The 13,431-nt window shown below is 62.2% G+C and overlaps 1 protein-coding gene across 2 annotated transcripts in view; it reads left to right on the forward strand.

Annotated features, from left to right (window-relative positions):
• Positions 1-13,431, forward strand: part of GALNT9 (polypeptide N-acetylgalactosaminyltransferase 9) — an 82,639-nt gene that overhangs the window by 22,670 nt on the left and 46,538 nt on the right. For both annotated transcript variants that reach the window (XM_086681388.1, XM_086681389.1), the window contains exon 2: positions 2,534-2,714. In XM_086681388.1, coding sequence (XP_086537514.1) covers positions 2,534-2,714 — 181 coding nt within the window. The remainder of the gene's footprint in view (positions 1-2,533; positions 2,715-13,431) is intronic.

Here is a 13,431-nt window from a genome sequence, read left to right on the forward strand (position 1 = left end):
CATCCCTCTTTCACTGTCTGTAAAAGCACCAAAACCGCGGGAACGCCTTGTGCAAATTTCACGGATTTTTACGGACCGCTGGCAGTCACGTGCTCTCCTGTGTCACAGGCCTCCTGCCTCCCTTCCCCTTGGAATCCGCCGGCCTCCCCGGAGCAGGTGCTCTTGTCTGGGGCCCGGGGACGTGGTGGCATGGGACTGCCGGCCGAGTTCCTGTGTCGGCAGGGCACACGCTGTGTATTGTTGCTACCTAAAAAGTGGACAGAAAGTCAAGATCCGAGCCTAAAGCCAACCAAAATGCACACATTTCGGGAAATTAATAGCGTCTGGAAGGCAAGTGATGACGCCTTGACATCTGAAAGCTCTTCACGGCGGGGGGGGGGGGGTCACAAACCGGGTCGGGGGGCTCGCCTGAGGCCCCCTCTGCAGCGAGCAGGTGGCGAATGCGGGCTCGCTCCTCATTTTAGAACCAACCTACAGACCAGTCAGGGAGGGCTGGGTCACGCTCGTCGAACAAAATTAGATGCCATAAGTGACCTCGGACGATGTGGGAGCGATGGCATAGCTATTTCTTTTGGGGGGTTATTCATCGTCTTATTTTTAAATTGTTATTGTTGTCAGAACAACAACATGCAAACGGCCTTCTTGACAAAATTTTCAGCGCATGACAAATACGGGGCTACTAACGAGGCACAGCTCGTGCCGCGGACCTCTAGCTTATTCGTATACGGTTAGGAGTCTGTATAACTGGAGAAATATATGTGTAAATGAAACTTAGAGCCGTTGAGCAGAACTCCCAGGAGAATGCTAATTTTTCCTTTAACCCGCTAGGGAGTCGGCAGGCTCTGTCTAAAGTGACGCTTCCAAAAATAGAGCCGAAAGTATTCCTCTTAAGGTCACAAAGGCAACCCTGGCATCACCGAGAATAATGCCACAGCCGGGACCACGGGAGGAGGGCGGGTGGGTGGACTTAGCTCCGTCCCCCCACCCCCCCCCCCCCCCCCCCGGTCCGTGCACCTGCAGGCGTCCGGGGAAAGTGACCATAAGATCCCGCGCATGTGCGGGGACAGAGCGGAGAGCTCAAGCCAGAAAAGTGCTGTTCTTTGCAGAGTGGGGCTGGCACAGGAAATGGTCTTTCCAGAGCTTTCTACATTGTTTGAATCTTCTGACCTGCGTGCATCTCACTTTTACAAGTGACTTTGAAAAGTGACGTGAAGAAGCCCAGTGAGTGTTCGGGGCCTGACCCCACAGGCTGGTTCTCTCCCTCTCCTCCAGTCCTAGCCCAGTCCAGCCCTCACCGTGGGCCCACCCCACCCCTGGGCCCCCACCCCATCCCTGGGCCCCCACCCCCTGCCAGGCCCCACCTCCAGGCCCCACCCCTTGGGTCCTCCACCCCCCACAGCAGCCCCCCCTCCCTTGGGCCTGGCCCTGAGCAGCGACACTGCTGTCCCCTCAGGTTTGGGGGCACATCTGCCTTTGGGAGGTGGCTATTTACAGACTTTTGAAGGCGGAAAATGCGGTGCAGCACAGACATTTAAAAATAGCATGATTATATGTATTTTTTTACAACATTAAACTAAGAAGCGGAAATGATTTATGTGTCACATAATTTTTCAATTTTACACCCAATGCGTACCCTTCCGTCCTACGTGGTTAACCGGCTTATGATGGAGGATTCCGGAAAACGAGGTTCTGTGGCCTGGGGCTCCCCTGCAGGGCGGCAGCGTGGGGAGGGGAGGGGTGGGGCCGGACTGGAGGGCGGTACAGCTTGGATTTCGGTTTGCGCCCCTGGGGGGTCTCGTTGAGTAACAAACCTCAGGGGGGCAGTGGCGCAGAGAAGAGCCCCTTGCCCGAGGTGTGGCCTCGGGGTCCGGCCCTCCCTGGGGTCTGCAATCTGGGCCAAGGCGGGACTGCGCACTAGTCCGCGCAGCTGGGCCGGGGCCGGGACCAGGGTCCCCGCCCCACGGAGAGCCAGGGTGCTGGCCCCACGCGTGCGGTGGGTGCTGCGCTGGGGTCCGGTTCCCTCGGAGCCGCGTTCCCCTCTGGCAGGAGTGGCCACTTAGAAGAACCTTCCAGAAGAACAAGCCCCTGGCCTGGCCTTCGGTAGCCCACGAGCACACAGGCCTGGTGGCCCCGCAGCCCCGCCCAGAGGCCGCGTCTCCCGCCTGGCTCCCCAGGTCAGCTCCGTCCCGCTCGGCGCTCGAGGCAGGGTCCTGCGGCCGGTGTCCTGCGAGTCGGGGGCTCTGGGACTCCCAGGAGGCCGCGGGTACTTAACCCAGCTAGCGTCCCACTGTGTGCAGGTCAGAAAGACCCACGACATCAAGGGTCGGTGAGCATTTATTTATTTATTTATTTTTTAATTTTTAAAGTTAACAGACTTTCCTTGAATTCCGAGCGTCAGGGTCCCTCAGCGAGCAGGGGGTTTGCGAGTTCGGCCTGAAAGAAAGGGGCCGCCAGCGGAGGCTGGGGGCGGGCGCGGGAGGGCACGGGGGTCCCGGGGCCTGGCTGACCGCCCTCCTTTCCCGTTTCCCGCCAGGCCTCGCCAAGCCCATCGGCCTGGTGGAGGGGCCTGGGGGCCTGGGCCAGGGCGGCATGGCGGCCACCCTGCGTGAGGACAGCCAGGAGACAGAAAGCAAATACGAGGAATACGGGTACAACGCGCAGCTCAGCGACCGCATCTCCCTGGACAGGACCATCCCGGACTACAGGCCCAAAAAGTGAGTTCGCGGCCCTCCTCCCGGGCACCGCTCCCGCACACCCCGCACCCGCGAGCTGCGGCCCCCGGAGCACGGCGACGTGTGCGCTCGAGGCCCTGCAGGCGGCACGGGGTCGAGACCCGGCACGTGGAGTCGGCCACACCCGCGACCGCGCCGCCTTCTGGTGTCTCTGTCGACACAGACGTGCGCAGGTGTAAGAAAGCCGGCTTGGGCTTGCGTCGCTGCTTGTGGTCCCGTCGCTGCGGTGGGGGCCCCCCTCCCCCACCATCTAAAGGCGTCCACTATTCCCGCCCCCGCCCCCCCAAATCTGTCGCCGGCTGTGGCCTGGCCTTGAGGCCTCTCAGGACTGAGCCCTGGTCTACAAGCGCTGCATCCTGTTTGAAAGCTCGTTAGGTGCCTTGGCGGGGACGAAATTGGAACAAAATGCCCTATTAAGCGGACGTCATTGCGTGAAAAAAGTCCCGCCAGCCTGGCACCTGGGTCCTGGAAAGGAAAGGCAGGCTCGGCCCGGCTCCTTTCTGTGGTTCCGTCTGCAGAAACGGGGCAGGCGGCCGGGAACCCCGGACTCCCCGGGGAGGTGCCGAGGCCCCGGGCTGGGCCGGGGATGGGGGAGGGGGTGGTGGTGACGGGCGGGGCCGGGAGTGGGGGTCCTGGTGATGGGCGGGGCCTGGGCCCTGGAGGAAACTCCATGAAGGGGGCGGGGAGCATTTCTGGGCTGTGTCGAGAGGCCCTGGGGTGGGAGGCCGTCCCGGGAAAACCCCGCGAGAGGTGGGAGGGCCGGCGGGCCCGGAGGGAGGAAGCGTGGGCAGGTGCGTGTTGGGCGTGGTTACCGGTGGGGCCCGCTGGCGCACGTGGTGGGGCAGCGGCGGATTCGGGACGGCGGAGGTGGCCTCCGGGCCGCCCCTCGAGGCCAGGCAGCGGGATCCGACCGCCAGCTCCCCGTCAGTTGCTCCGAGGGTGAGGTGCCCGAGAGCAGGTCTCCCAGGTGAGCTGGCGCTGGGTGTCGGCGTGCGCGTCTGCGCGGGGCTGGCCGGGCGGTTCCCGAAACCCGTGCGTCTGTGGTGCTGCCAGGACGTTAGGTGCGGCCTGCTCTCTGGAGCCGCACGGTGACAGCTCACTGCCCGGCTCTCCTGCTTGTCTTGTGACTTCGTCCCAGAGAGGCTCCCCCTTCCTGGGTGGCCCCGGAGGGCGGAGGCCTGGAGCGCGCGCTCCCGCGGCCCCAGGCCCAGCCACGGGCGAGAACAGTTTTGTGTTCGAGGATACCATCGTTTCAGCATGAGTAAGGCCGGCTTTCCTCTTGTGAGATGGAATAACGATTCTTTGTTTGAGTCAAAAATGCAATTAAGTGTAAAACAGGCCAGTTTGAAGAAGCATGCTAAGTGAATGACGCGGGGGACGTCCAGATGTGACAAAGTCACAGACACGGGCTTGAGTGACTCAGGTTTGCGACGTACCCAATCTGTGCTCTGAGAGTGTGGCTGTGAGTGTTTGAGTGTGCACGTGTGTACATGTACGTGCGGATGTGTGTGTGCACATGCATGAGTGCGCGTGGTAGTCCTGAGCGCCCCCCAGCGTGCCCCGACCTCTGGAGCAGGACCTAAATAAGTTGCCGCTCAGGCCTCACCCTGCGGCTGGAGTCGGGCGCTGTTCTTGGCTCTGAGCTGGGCACCCGCGGTGCCTTTCAGAGACCCCCCCCGAAGCCACCCCAGGCTCAGCAACTCGCTGAAGGGACTCACCGTGCTCGGCAAAGCTGTTATACGCCCGATGCGGTTCGTTAAAGGACAGAATGACATCATGGAGAACAGGGCAGGGGCCAGGGGAGCGCTTAATTTTCCCAGCAATGGCGAGTGACCGCACGTATGAAGAATTACAACAGGGGGCTCATTCGAGCCCTGGTGTCCGGGGTTTTATTGGCCGGCCGACCTCAGTCCCCGTCCCCAGAGGTCTGGCCATGCTGTGGCTCAGGGCTCCAGCATAGATCACGCCGCAGCATAGACTATCCCACATAGGCGACGACGCTCTCGTCAGGCAGGATGTCCCAAGGGCTCAGAAGCCACCTCCCAGGAGCTGGCAAGGGCCAGGCCTTTCCTGTGCACGTGGTAGGAGTGGCCCCCACCTCCCACGTCACCGATCTGATTCTGCCACTTGCAGCCTCGGGGACTTCGCCACCAGAGACTCTAGGAAACCTGTCCTTGTCTGTGTCGTCATCTGGTGGCAGTTGTGGCCACAAGGGAGCCCATGGGGTCGAGGACACTTACCCCGTCTGCCGTGGCCAGCCCTGGGCTGGGGGCAGGCTCTCCTGGTGGTCCTGCTGCATCATCCACCGTCAGAGCAGGACACGTATAGGACAGACGGGAGCATGTGTGACAGACGCTGTTGTCTGCCTCCCTGGCATCCTGTTGTCTTTCTCTGGGCACCAGCTCCCCCTTCACACAGGGGAACCCACAGGAAACTTGCTGTTCCAGCTGCTGTTCCAGCTGCGGGGCAGATCACAGGATTTGGGATTAAGGTGATTAGAGCATTGTGTCCACCACCTCAGCGACTGGCTCGGGGCTGTCACATGGTCTGGGCCCATCCAATCAGAGTGCACCTTGGAATTACCTCAGGCCATTGGGGAAAACAATCAGGCCTTTCAGTCAAAGTAAAATTGCAATTATGGGAACTTGGGGAGCTTAGCCATCTTATTATCATGAAAGGGAGGCTGGGAGTTCCCACAACCCACCCGTGAACCCCGAGGGCAAATGCAGTGCAGGGCTTGGCAGAGCTGGGAGGTGGGGGGGAATCAGGTTCCAGTGCTACGGTCGCGGCACCTGGATCCAGCTGTTCCTGAAGCTACCATTGCGATAAATTACACACAAATGAAAAGTTTTCTAGGCTCTGTAGTAAACTAGCGCATACACATATACATTTATAAATCTTTTGCTTAATCAATTGGAATTTTGTTTCCTGCTTCTTAAAGCGGAAAGGGCTCTCCCTGCTGCGTCTGGCTCATCCCTGCACACCCTTGAGTCCCCAGAATGCTTTGCTCCGGCATCTCACTCTGCTGGGATATGCGTGAGCCGCAGATGCTCCTCTGGGTTTCCCTTTGAGGACTGAGACCCACCGCCCCTCCCTGAGTGGCAGAGACTCCCCCTGTAGGAAGCCTCCGTTTGCCAAAATAAAAACCGACAGGAGCGACCAGCTCCCTGCCAGCCTCACGTCGCAGAAGAAGACGTCAGGGCAAACTCTCAAAGGGCCGCCATTTACAATATGCCTTAGTTGATAGAAACCTGACTTTACAGACAGTCCGACTGGAAGGGCACAGCTCCCCGCCTCCCTGAAGTAGACGGTGTGGGTTTCATTTTCTTACATGTTTATCTGTAGCCATTTCTTTCCCAAAAAGAAAGGCGGAGGCTTTGTGATTGGGACACGCACAGACCAGCCCGGTCATGTGTGTGAATGACAAGCTGGAAAGAAGCCCTTCCTGTCCTGCCGGCTCCTGGCCTGTCTGGACGTGCTGCCCCCCCCCCCCCCCAGGGACAGCGTTGTGGGGGTTACTCGCGTGCAGCCACAGCCCTCATGCACCCGTGGCTTAGAACACGGCCATAGTGTCTAGGGGAGACTCGTGCTCTCGTGCAGCTTGGCGAGCACAGGGCCACTCGTGTCCCTGGGGCTGGTTTAAGAAGGTGCTGCTGGTGCTGCCCTGTGCCAGGGCCTTGAGGACCGGCATTGCCCACGCTCTACAGACAGGAGACCAAGGCAGGAAAGGTCAAGTACCCGCACTGGGCCCGTGGGCCAGAGTTTGCCGAACCCCGTCGTGCGGCGTGCGTTCCCCCCGGGCTCTTACCGTCCCCACAGAGCCCAGTGGGGCACATTGTGTTTTCCAAAGACGGGATCTTCTCGAATCTGCCCCCTCACCCCCCAGGGTGGGATCTGTGTCCCTCTCCCTGAGATTGGCTGGCCGTCCTCTCGAGGAGGGCAGAGGTGAAGAGGGCGGTTTTTGGGGTTTCCACCCCGGCCCAGGTGTGGGCCCGTGAGCTGCCATATAAGCAGTCTGCAGGTCCTGAAGCCCAAACGTGGTCGCTCAGGGCGCCCCGTGGCCAGGCCTGCGAACGCTCAGACAGAGACGTGCCAGCCGGGGCCGGACACGCTGCAGCAGGGGTCGGAGGGAGTCACGCACGGACGAGCCCACGGAGGAAGGCCGGGCGGGCTGCTGCAGAGTGCCGAGTTCTGGGTTCGTGAGGCCAGGCGCTGTTTGCGGGAACCTTCCATGTGGCCATGCGTCGGGAGCCACACCTGGCGTCCTGTGGGCCCTCACCAAATGTCTACGGACGACCGAGCGAATGAGTACATGAGTGCAATTCAGTCTATGCCCGTTTTAAGCTTTCAGAGTTCGATTCCCTAGATGGCCTTGCGCCCCGTGGGGCCCATCCGTCCAATGAGAAACGGCCTTGCTCTTGGATTCTGACAGGTGCAGCCGCGAGAAACACACGTGGGATGTGGGAGTGTGTGTGCGTGCGCGCGTATGTGTGTCTGCACGTGTGCGTGTGCCTACCCGCTTGTGCCTGTGTGTGCACGCGTACACGTGCGTGGTACGTGTGTGTATGTGTTACTGGGTGTACGTTTGTGTGCATGTGTGCCTGTGCATGTGTACATGCATGTGTACGTTAACGCATGTGCAAGTGTGCCTGTGTGTGCACGTGTATGCGTGTTAATGTGTGTGCAGGTGTGCGTGTGCACGCGTTATGTGTCGATGTGTGTCCGTACGTATTTGTGTGCGTCTGTGTGTGCATGCCTGTGCGTTGTGCGCGTGTACCCGTGTGCACATGTGTACATGCACCTGTGTGTTCACACGTGTGCATGTGTGTCTGTGTGTACGTGTGCATGCGCATATGTATTTGTGCATACGCGTGCACGTGTCTGCTCGTGCCATGTATATTGTGTGCATGTGTACCTGTGCATGTGTACACGCATGTGTATGTTAACGCATGTGCAAGTGTGCCTGTGTGTGCACGTGTATGCGTGTTAATGTGTGTGCAGGTGTGCGTGTGCACGTGTTATGTGTCGATGTGTGTCCGTACGTATTTGTGTGTGTACGTGTGCGCGTGTACCCGCATGTGCTGTGTGCATGCCTGTGCGTTGTGCGCGTGTACCTGTGTGCACACGTGTATATGCACCTGTGTGTTCACACGTGTGCACGCGCATATGTATTTGTGTGTACGCGTGCATGTGTCTGCACGTGTCGTGTGCATCGCGTGCACGTGTACCTGTGTGCACACATGTACGTGCACCTATGTTTGCATGTGTTCGCGTGTGTGCACGCGTGCCCGACAGATCCGTCCACTCTCAAAGCAAAGTTCTCACCCGCTTTCTCCCGTTAGACATGTTATTGATTTCTCTTTGTCTGGAGGTAGGTAGCTTTTCTAATTAAGCAGCAGCTTTAATCATGCCGCAAAGCACATAACATAGATCTTGATTATTAAGACTGGCCCACGGGATAATAAAAGGGAGACTGGCAAATCCAAATTAAACAGGATCATAAAAAATGAGTGGCCGTGCCTGAGCTTGTCCTACATCGTGTGCAGTAATGCCCCCCCATCCCCCCCCAATGTGTTTGCAGAGCCTTCGTGCATATTAACTAAGCTGCGAACGGCCTGGCTGTCAACTCTAATAAGTCGTATCTAGTGGACGGAGAACCAGAGTACCTTGCGCCTGGCCCCCCAGCCCCTCTGAGTGTCTAGGGTCTGTGAGAGGGGGCAGGGGTCTCAGACAAGGAGACGGGGAAAACCGGGGCGTCGTCACGGAAGCGTGCGGGGTGAGCCGGGGGAGAGACGCCTGGTTCCTTGCCTCCCCGGGGAGCACGGAACTGCGGGCCGGGCGGCATCCTGACCAGACAGTCAGTTCCCGAAGGAGACACGCTTCCCTTCTGCCCGCCCGGAGCCCTAGCTCTGCGCCTGGCCCCTGGCAGGTCCGAGCCCCTGGGGGTGTCCGAGGGAGAGACTGGATGGGCTGGAGGTCACAGGCCCCGGAGACTGTGCATCTGGGCGCTGAAGCCTCGCGCAGCCTCCCGGGTACGTGCGGTGCCTCCGGCAGGAGACGGACATGTCCCCGTGTCAGGAGGCAAAGCTCGCTGCTCCGCCGGGAGGGACGCCACACTTCATTTCTTCTCCATCCTGTGGCTATTTCTCCAGCGGCACGAAGGGCGTCCTCCAAAACTTCCATTAGTGTCGCTGCCGCGGCCCCGTTTCCTGTGGCCGGGTTGTGCCCGTCACGTGTTCTCACGGAGACCTCGGTGACACTCCCTGTGAGCCAGTGATTTGCAGAGGCCTCGGTGACCCTGCAGCCGGCTCTCTCGCCGGGTGCGTGAAGACCTCCAGGCTGCCACATGGTACCCGTCAGGGTACTGGGTGGTGACCCCACGAGCCCTGTGACTGTCCCCCCGCCGCCTGGTGTGAGGAGGGGCGTGGGAGGGGTCTCTGTGTGTCCCGTGTCCTGTTTCTGACACGTGGGTGTCTGCGTGCGAGTCTGTAGCCTCCAAAGCCTTTGCCGTGAGGTCTGAGGGCGGCGTGCCTGTCCGTCCGTCTGTGAGTACACGGCGAGGTGAGCCTGTGCCCCGCAGCCGGGGACACGGGCTGCGTCTTGGCCCTGGGACCTTGTGTGTCTGAAGACAGCTGGGACAGCCGGAGGTCCTGGGGCTGCGTTGACCGTGCACGTTCGGGTCTGGGTGCGTGCAGCAGCGAGTGTGGTCTGTGTGTGCGCTCAACTCCGCCAACAGGCACCCCGAATAAATACGAGCCATTGATGTCCTTCCCGGGCCGCCCGTCTCCGTGGTGTGTGCCTGGGTCTCTATGGGAGATGGTATGTGTGTGTGTATGTGCACGTGAATTTGTGTGCGTGTCACGTATGTGTGCACGCGTGTGGGCGCACACATACAGGTTTCTGGAAGGTCTCACGGCCAGCTGCCTGGACGGATGGATGGACTCGGTCTGGGGAAGACAGGACCTCAAGACAAGAGGCTGTCCTGTGCTGCTTTCGCGGGGGCCGCTCTGCCTCTGTGTCCCCTCAGCAGGGGTGCGGCCTCGCTCGTCTGGGACTCCGTGTCCCTGCTGGCGTTCCCAGGGGGGTGGGACGGGGGTGGGAGCGGGTCACACACAGCGGGCCAGTGCCGCGAGCAGGAAGGCGTCCACCAAGAGGCGGAGACGCTCCTCGGGTGACCCACCTCCGAGAGCCTCCGGACGGCTGTTCCCAGAAGCATCCGTCATGGCTTCCGAAGGTGCAGCCTCCCGGGTGCGTGCGGCGCCTCCGGCGGAGACGGACGTGTCCCGATGTCAGGAGGCGAAGCCCGCTGCTCCCCCTGGAGGGAGGCCACACTTCATTCCCTCTCCGTCCTGCGGTTATTCCTCCAGCGGCACGAAGGGCGTCCCCATCAATCTCCATTAGTGTCGCTGCCGCGGCCCCGTTTCCTGTGAGGCCGGCGGGGACGTGCCCGCCATGCGTTCTCCCCGAGACCTCGGAAGAGGCTTTCAAGAGCCTCGGCACCACCCCCGCTCCTCTGTGGGTTCATAAATCCTCCTAGAAACGTCTCTGCGGTTAAGGATTTCCTGCCTCTCCGGCTCCAGGTGGGGGTGTGAAGTCGCAGCCGCAGCCCCCGTGGCACGAAGCCCAGCCCTCTGCCGCGGGGACCTGAGGCACTCGCGCTAACTCCCACCCCATGGGCCGGGCGCCCGTGTGCTTAGCGGATTCCCCACTTAAGCTACATTCCCATTCATGGGCTCAGAGGCCGGACCTGGACGGGGCGTGTGGGGACGGGCTCTGAGGGCCTTCGGGGCTCTGCGGGGGGTCTGGCAGAGGCTGGTGCCGCGTGGGGGTTGTCGCGAGCCTGTAGGCCGGCCACCAGCGGCCCCCAGAGCGCCAACGCGTGGCGGTCACATTGCCTCCATGGTAGCTCGGGGCTCTAAAAAGAGGCCTCCTGCTCTTGGTGACTCCGCGTGGGAGCACCTGGCGTTGCTTTGCGTGCAGAGAGGCGCTCGGGGACGCTGGTGAGCCGGGTGGCCATGGCGCCTGACTGTGCGTGACAGTGTTTGGGGTACACGGGCTGGATGACACTCCAGGGAGGAGTGGGGTCCCCCTAGAGAGAGCGGATGTTCTCTGTCGATGACAACAATTTCAGACGAGACAACAACTCAGCCAGAAGTGGCTGCATGATGATGAGATCCCTGACCTCACAGGACAAGTCTGCAGTCAGGGTCCACAGTGGTTTGACTGGCAGCGGCTGACAGAGTCAGGGACCCAGGCTCTCCCCAGTTCTCTGTTCTGCCGCATTCAGAAAGTCGGGCTTCTCCCCGCATGGTCACAACATGGCTGCAGCAGCTCCGGGTATCACATCATCACAGGCCCACTTCCCCACGGGCTAGAACAAACATGTTCCTGCGTCTTGTCTCTGTTCAAGAATAGAGAAAACTTTCCTGGAAGTCCCTGCAGACCCCTCCTCAGGTGTCCTGGGCCGGCTGTCCGTCTGCCCTGTCAACCGTGAGGGCGGGATGCTCGTCTGCTCCTCTCTACTCCTGTGTCATTTGGCTTGCTCAGCGTCTGGCCGCTCAGGATTGTGGGGACGCCCTGGTCTCAGGCCCCGGGGCTGGCCGAGGATTCAGCTGAGGGGCTGGCAGGCAGCACCCTCCCTGCCCCCACGGAGGGGAGGCCCGAGCAGGGGCTGTCTGCGTGCTGGCTGAGGGCGGGCTGGGGACGAAGCCCTGTGCCGAGAAAGCCCAGCTCCCGTGGATGGAGCCTTGTCGAGACGGGGGCAGTGAGACGCCGCCCCCCACCGCCGCCAGCACCCCGTACCTTAGGGAAGCAGGTCCCCATGGTGCACGTGGCAAGCGTTCGGGCCAGCGCCGGGTCGGGACCCCTTCAGTCGCCAGAAACAGAAAACCCACCTGAAACTGGCTTCAGCGAGAACAAGAGACAGGGCAGGGGGCGTGGAGAGCAGAAGCACGTGACAGTCACCAGGGCCACCCGTGGAGGAGCACACGGCAGGGTCCCCGAGTCGTGGCTCCTCTGCGCAATCCCGAAAAAAGCCGCGGTCCCGCGGCGTCGGAAGCTTCCGCTTGGTGGAAGGAGCCAGGTGTGAGGGCAGCCTGCCTCAGGTGACATGTGGCCTGTCCCCAGGGAAAAGGAGAGCCGGGTGACGCGGGAGGGCCCTGGGAGCTGCAGCCCCCGGACAGAGGTCGTGGTCACGCTCCCACACGGTAGACGCGGGTTTTACCGCTTCACCAGCCGTCGCGCTGGGCCTGTGCTGGATGACGGCGCCTTCTGTGTGCTCAGTGTTTTCCACGGGCTTTGTGTCGGGGGGGGGCGTCGCGCTGTGAGTAAAGGAGATGATTTTAATGCAGGTTTGTGCTGGGCTGACAAGAGCGGCATGCACGGCACGCTTCTAATTCAAACAACTCGCAAGCCGTGCGTGTCCGCGACGGGCGAGACGCGTAAGTGCAGGTGAGCGCGGTGGGGAGGCAGCGGTGGCCCTGGGGGAGTCCCCGTGCTCTGGGAGCACTAGCTGCCTCCGTCCCGCGGACACCTGCGGGGGTCGCGACTGTCTGCGGGCCCCCTCACCACGGCCTGCTCAAGTCCCTGGATGGAGACCAGGCCCACGGTGTCCTGCCTGTGTCCTTGTGGGGCCAGCGTCCCTGCCCCATGACGGGGGCTAGCATTGAGTACACGCAGCTCTAGGGGCCCCCCACCCCCGCCCCGGACTGCCCTGAGGGTGCGCGGCAGGCCGGCGTGGCTGCACCCCACCCTGGGAGCCCTGGCGGGACGGGACGGGCCTCATGGGCGGGTGCTGGCGTCCCCACAGCCATGTGCCCCTCTGGGCTGTCCCCCAGTCATGTCCCCCAGTCATGTCCCCCTCCAGACTGTCCCCACAGCTGTCCCTCCCTCAGGGTGTCCTTACATGCATGTCCCCTCCCCAAGGCTGTCCCCCCAGCTGTGCCCCCCTCCAGGCTGTCACCCCAGTTGTGCCCCCCCCACAGCCCCCAAGCTGTATCCCCCCTGGCTGTCCCCCAGTCATGTACCCCCGGCTGGCCCCCCAGCCATGCACCCCCCGGCTGGCCCCCAACTGTGCCCCCCAGGGCTGTCCCCCCAGCCGGGGCTGTCCCCCCAGCCGGGGCCCCCTCCGGCTGTACCCCCAGTCATGTCACCCCCTGCTGCCCCCCAGTCACATCCCCCCGGCTGTCCCCCAGCTGTGTCCCCCCCGGCTGTCCCCCCAGTCATGTCCTCCCCAGGTGTCCCCCCAGCTGGCCCCCAATGTGCCCCCCAGGGCTGTCCCCCCAGCTAGGGCCCCCCCCGGCTGTCCCCCCAGTCATGTCATCCCCCGCTACCCCCCAGTCACATCCCCCCGGCTGTCCCCCCAGCCATGCACCCCCCCGCTAGCCCCCAGCTGTGCCCCCCAGGGCTGTCCCCCCAGCCGGGGCCCCCCTGGCTGTACCCCCAGTCATGTCACCCCCCGCTACCCCCCAGTCACATCCCCCCGGCTGTCACCCAGCCGTGTCTCCCCCCCGGCTTTCCCCCCAGCCATGCACCGCCTGGCTGGCCCCCAGCTGTGTCCCCCAGGGCTGTCCCCCCAGCCGGGGCCCCCCCGGCTGTACCCCCAGTCGTGTCACCCCCCGCTACCCCCCCCAGTCATATCACCCTGACTGTCCCCCAGCCGTGTCTCCCCCTGGCTGTCCCCCCAGTCGTGTCCCCCCAG

This window comes from Puma concolor, chromosome D3 (genome assembly GCF_028749965.1).
Source record: "Puma concolor isolate L17-30 chromosome D3, mPumCon1.1.hap2, whole genome shotgun sequence".
Lineage (NCBI taxonomy): Eukaryota > Metazoa > Chordata > Mammalia > Carnivora > Felidae > Puma > Puma concolor.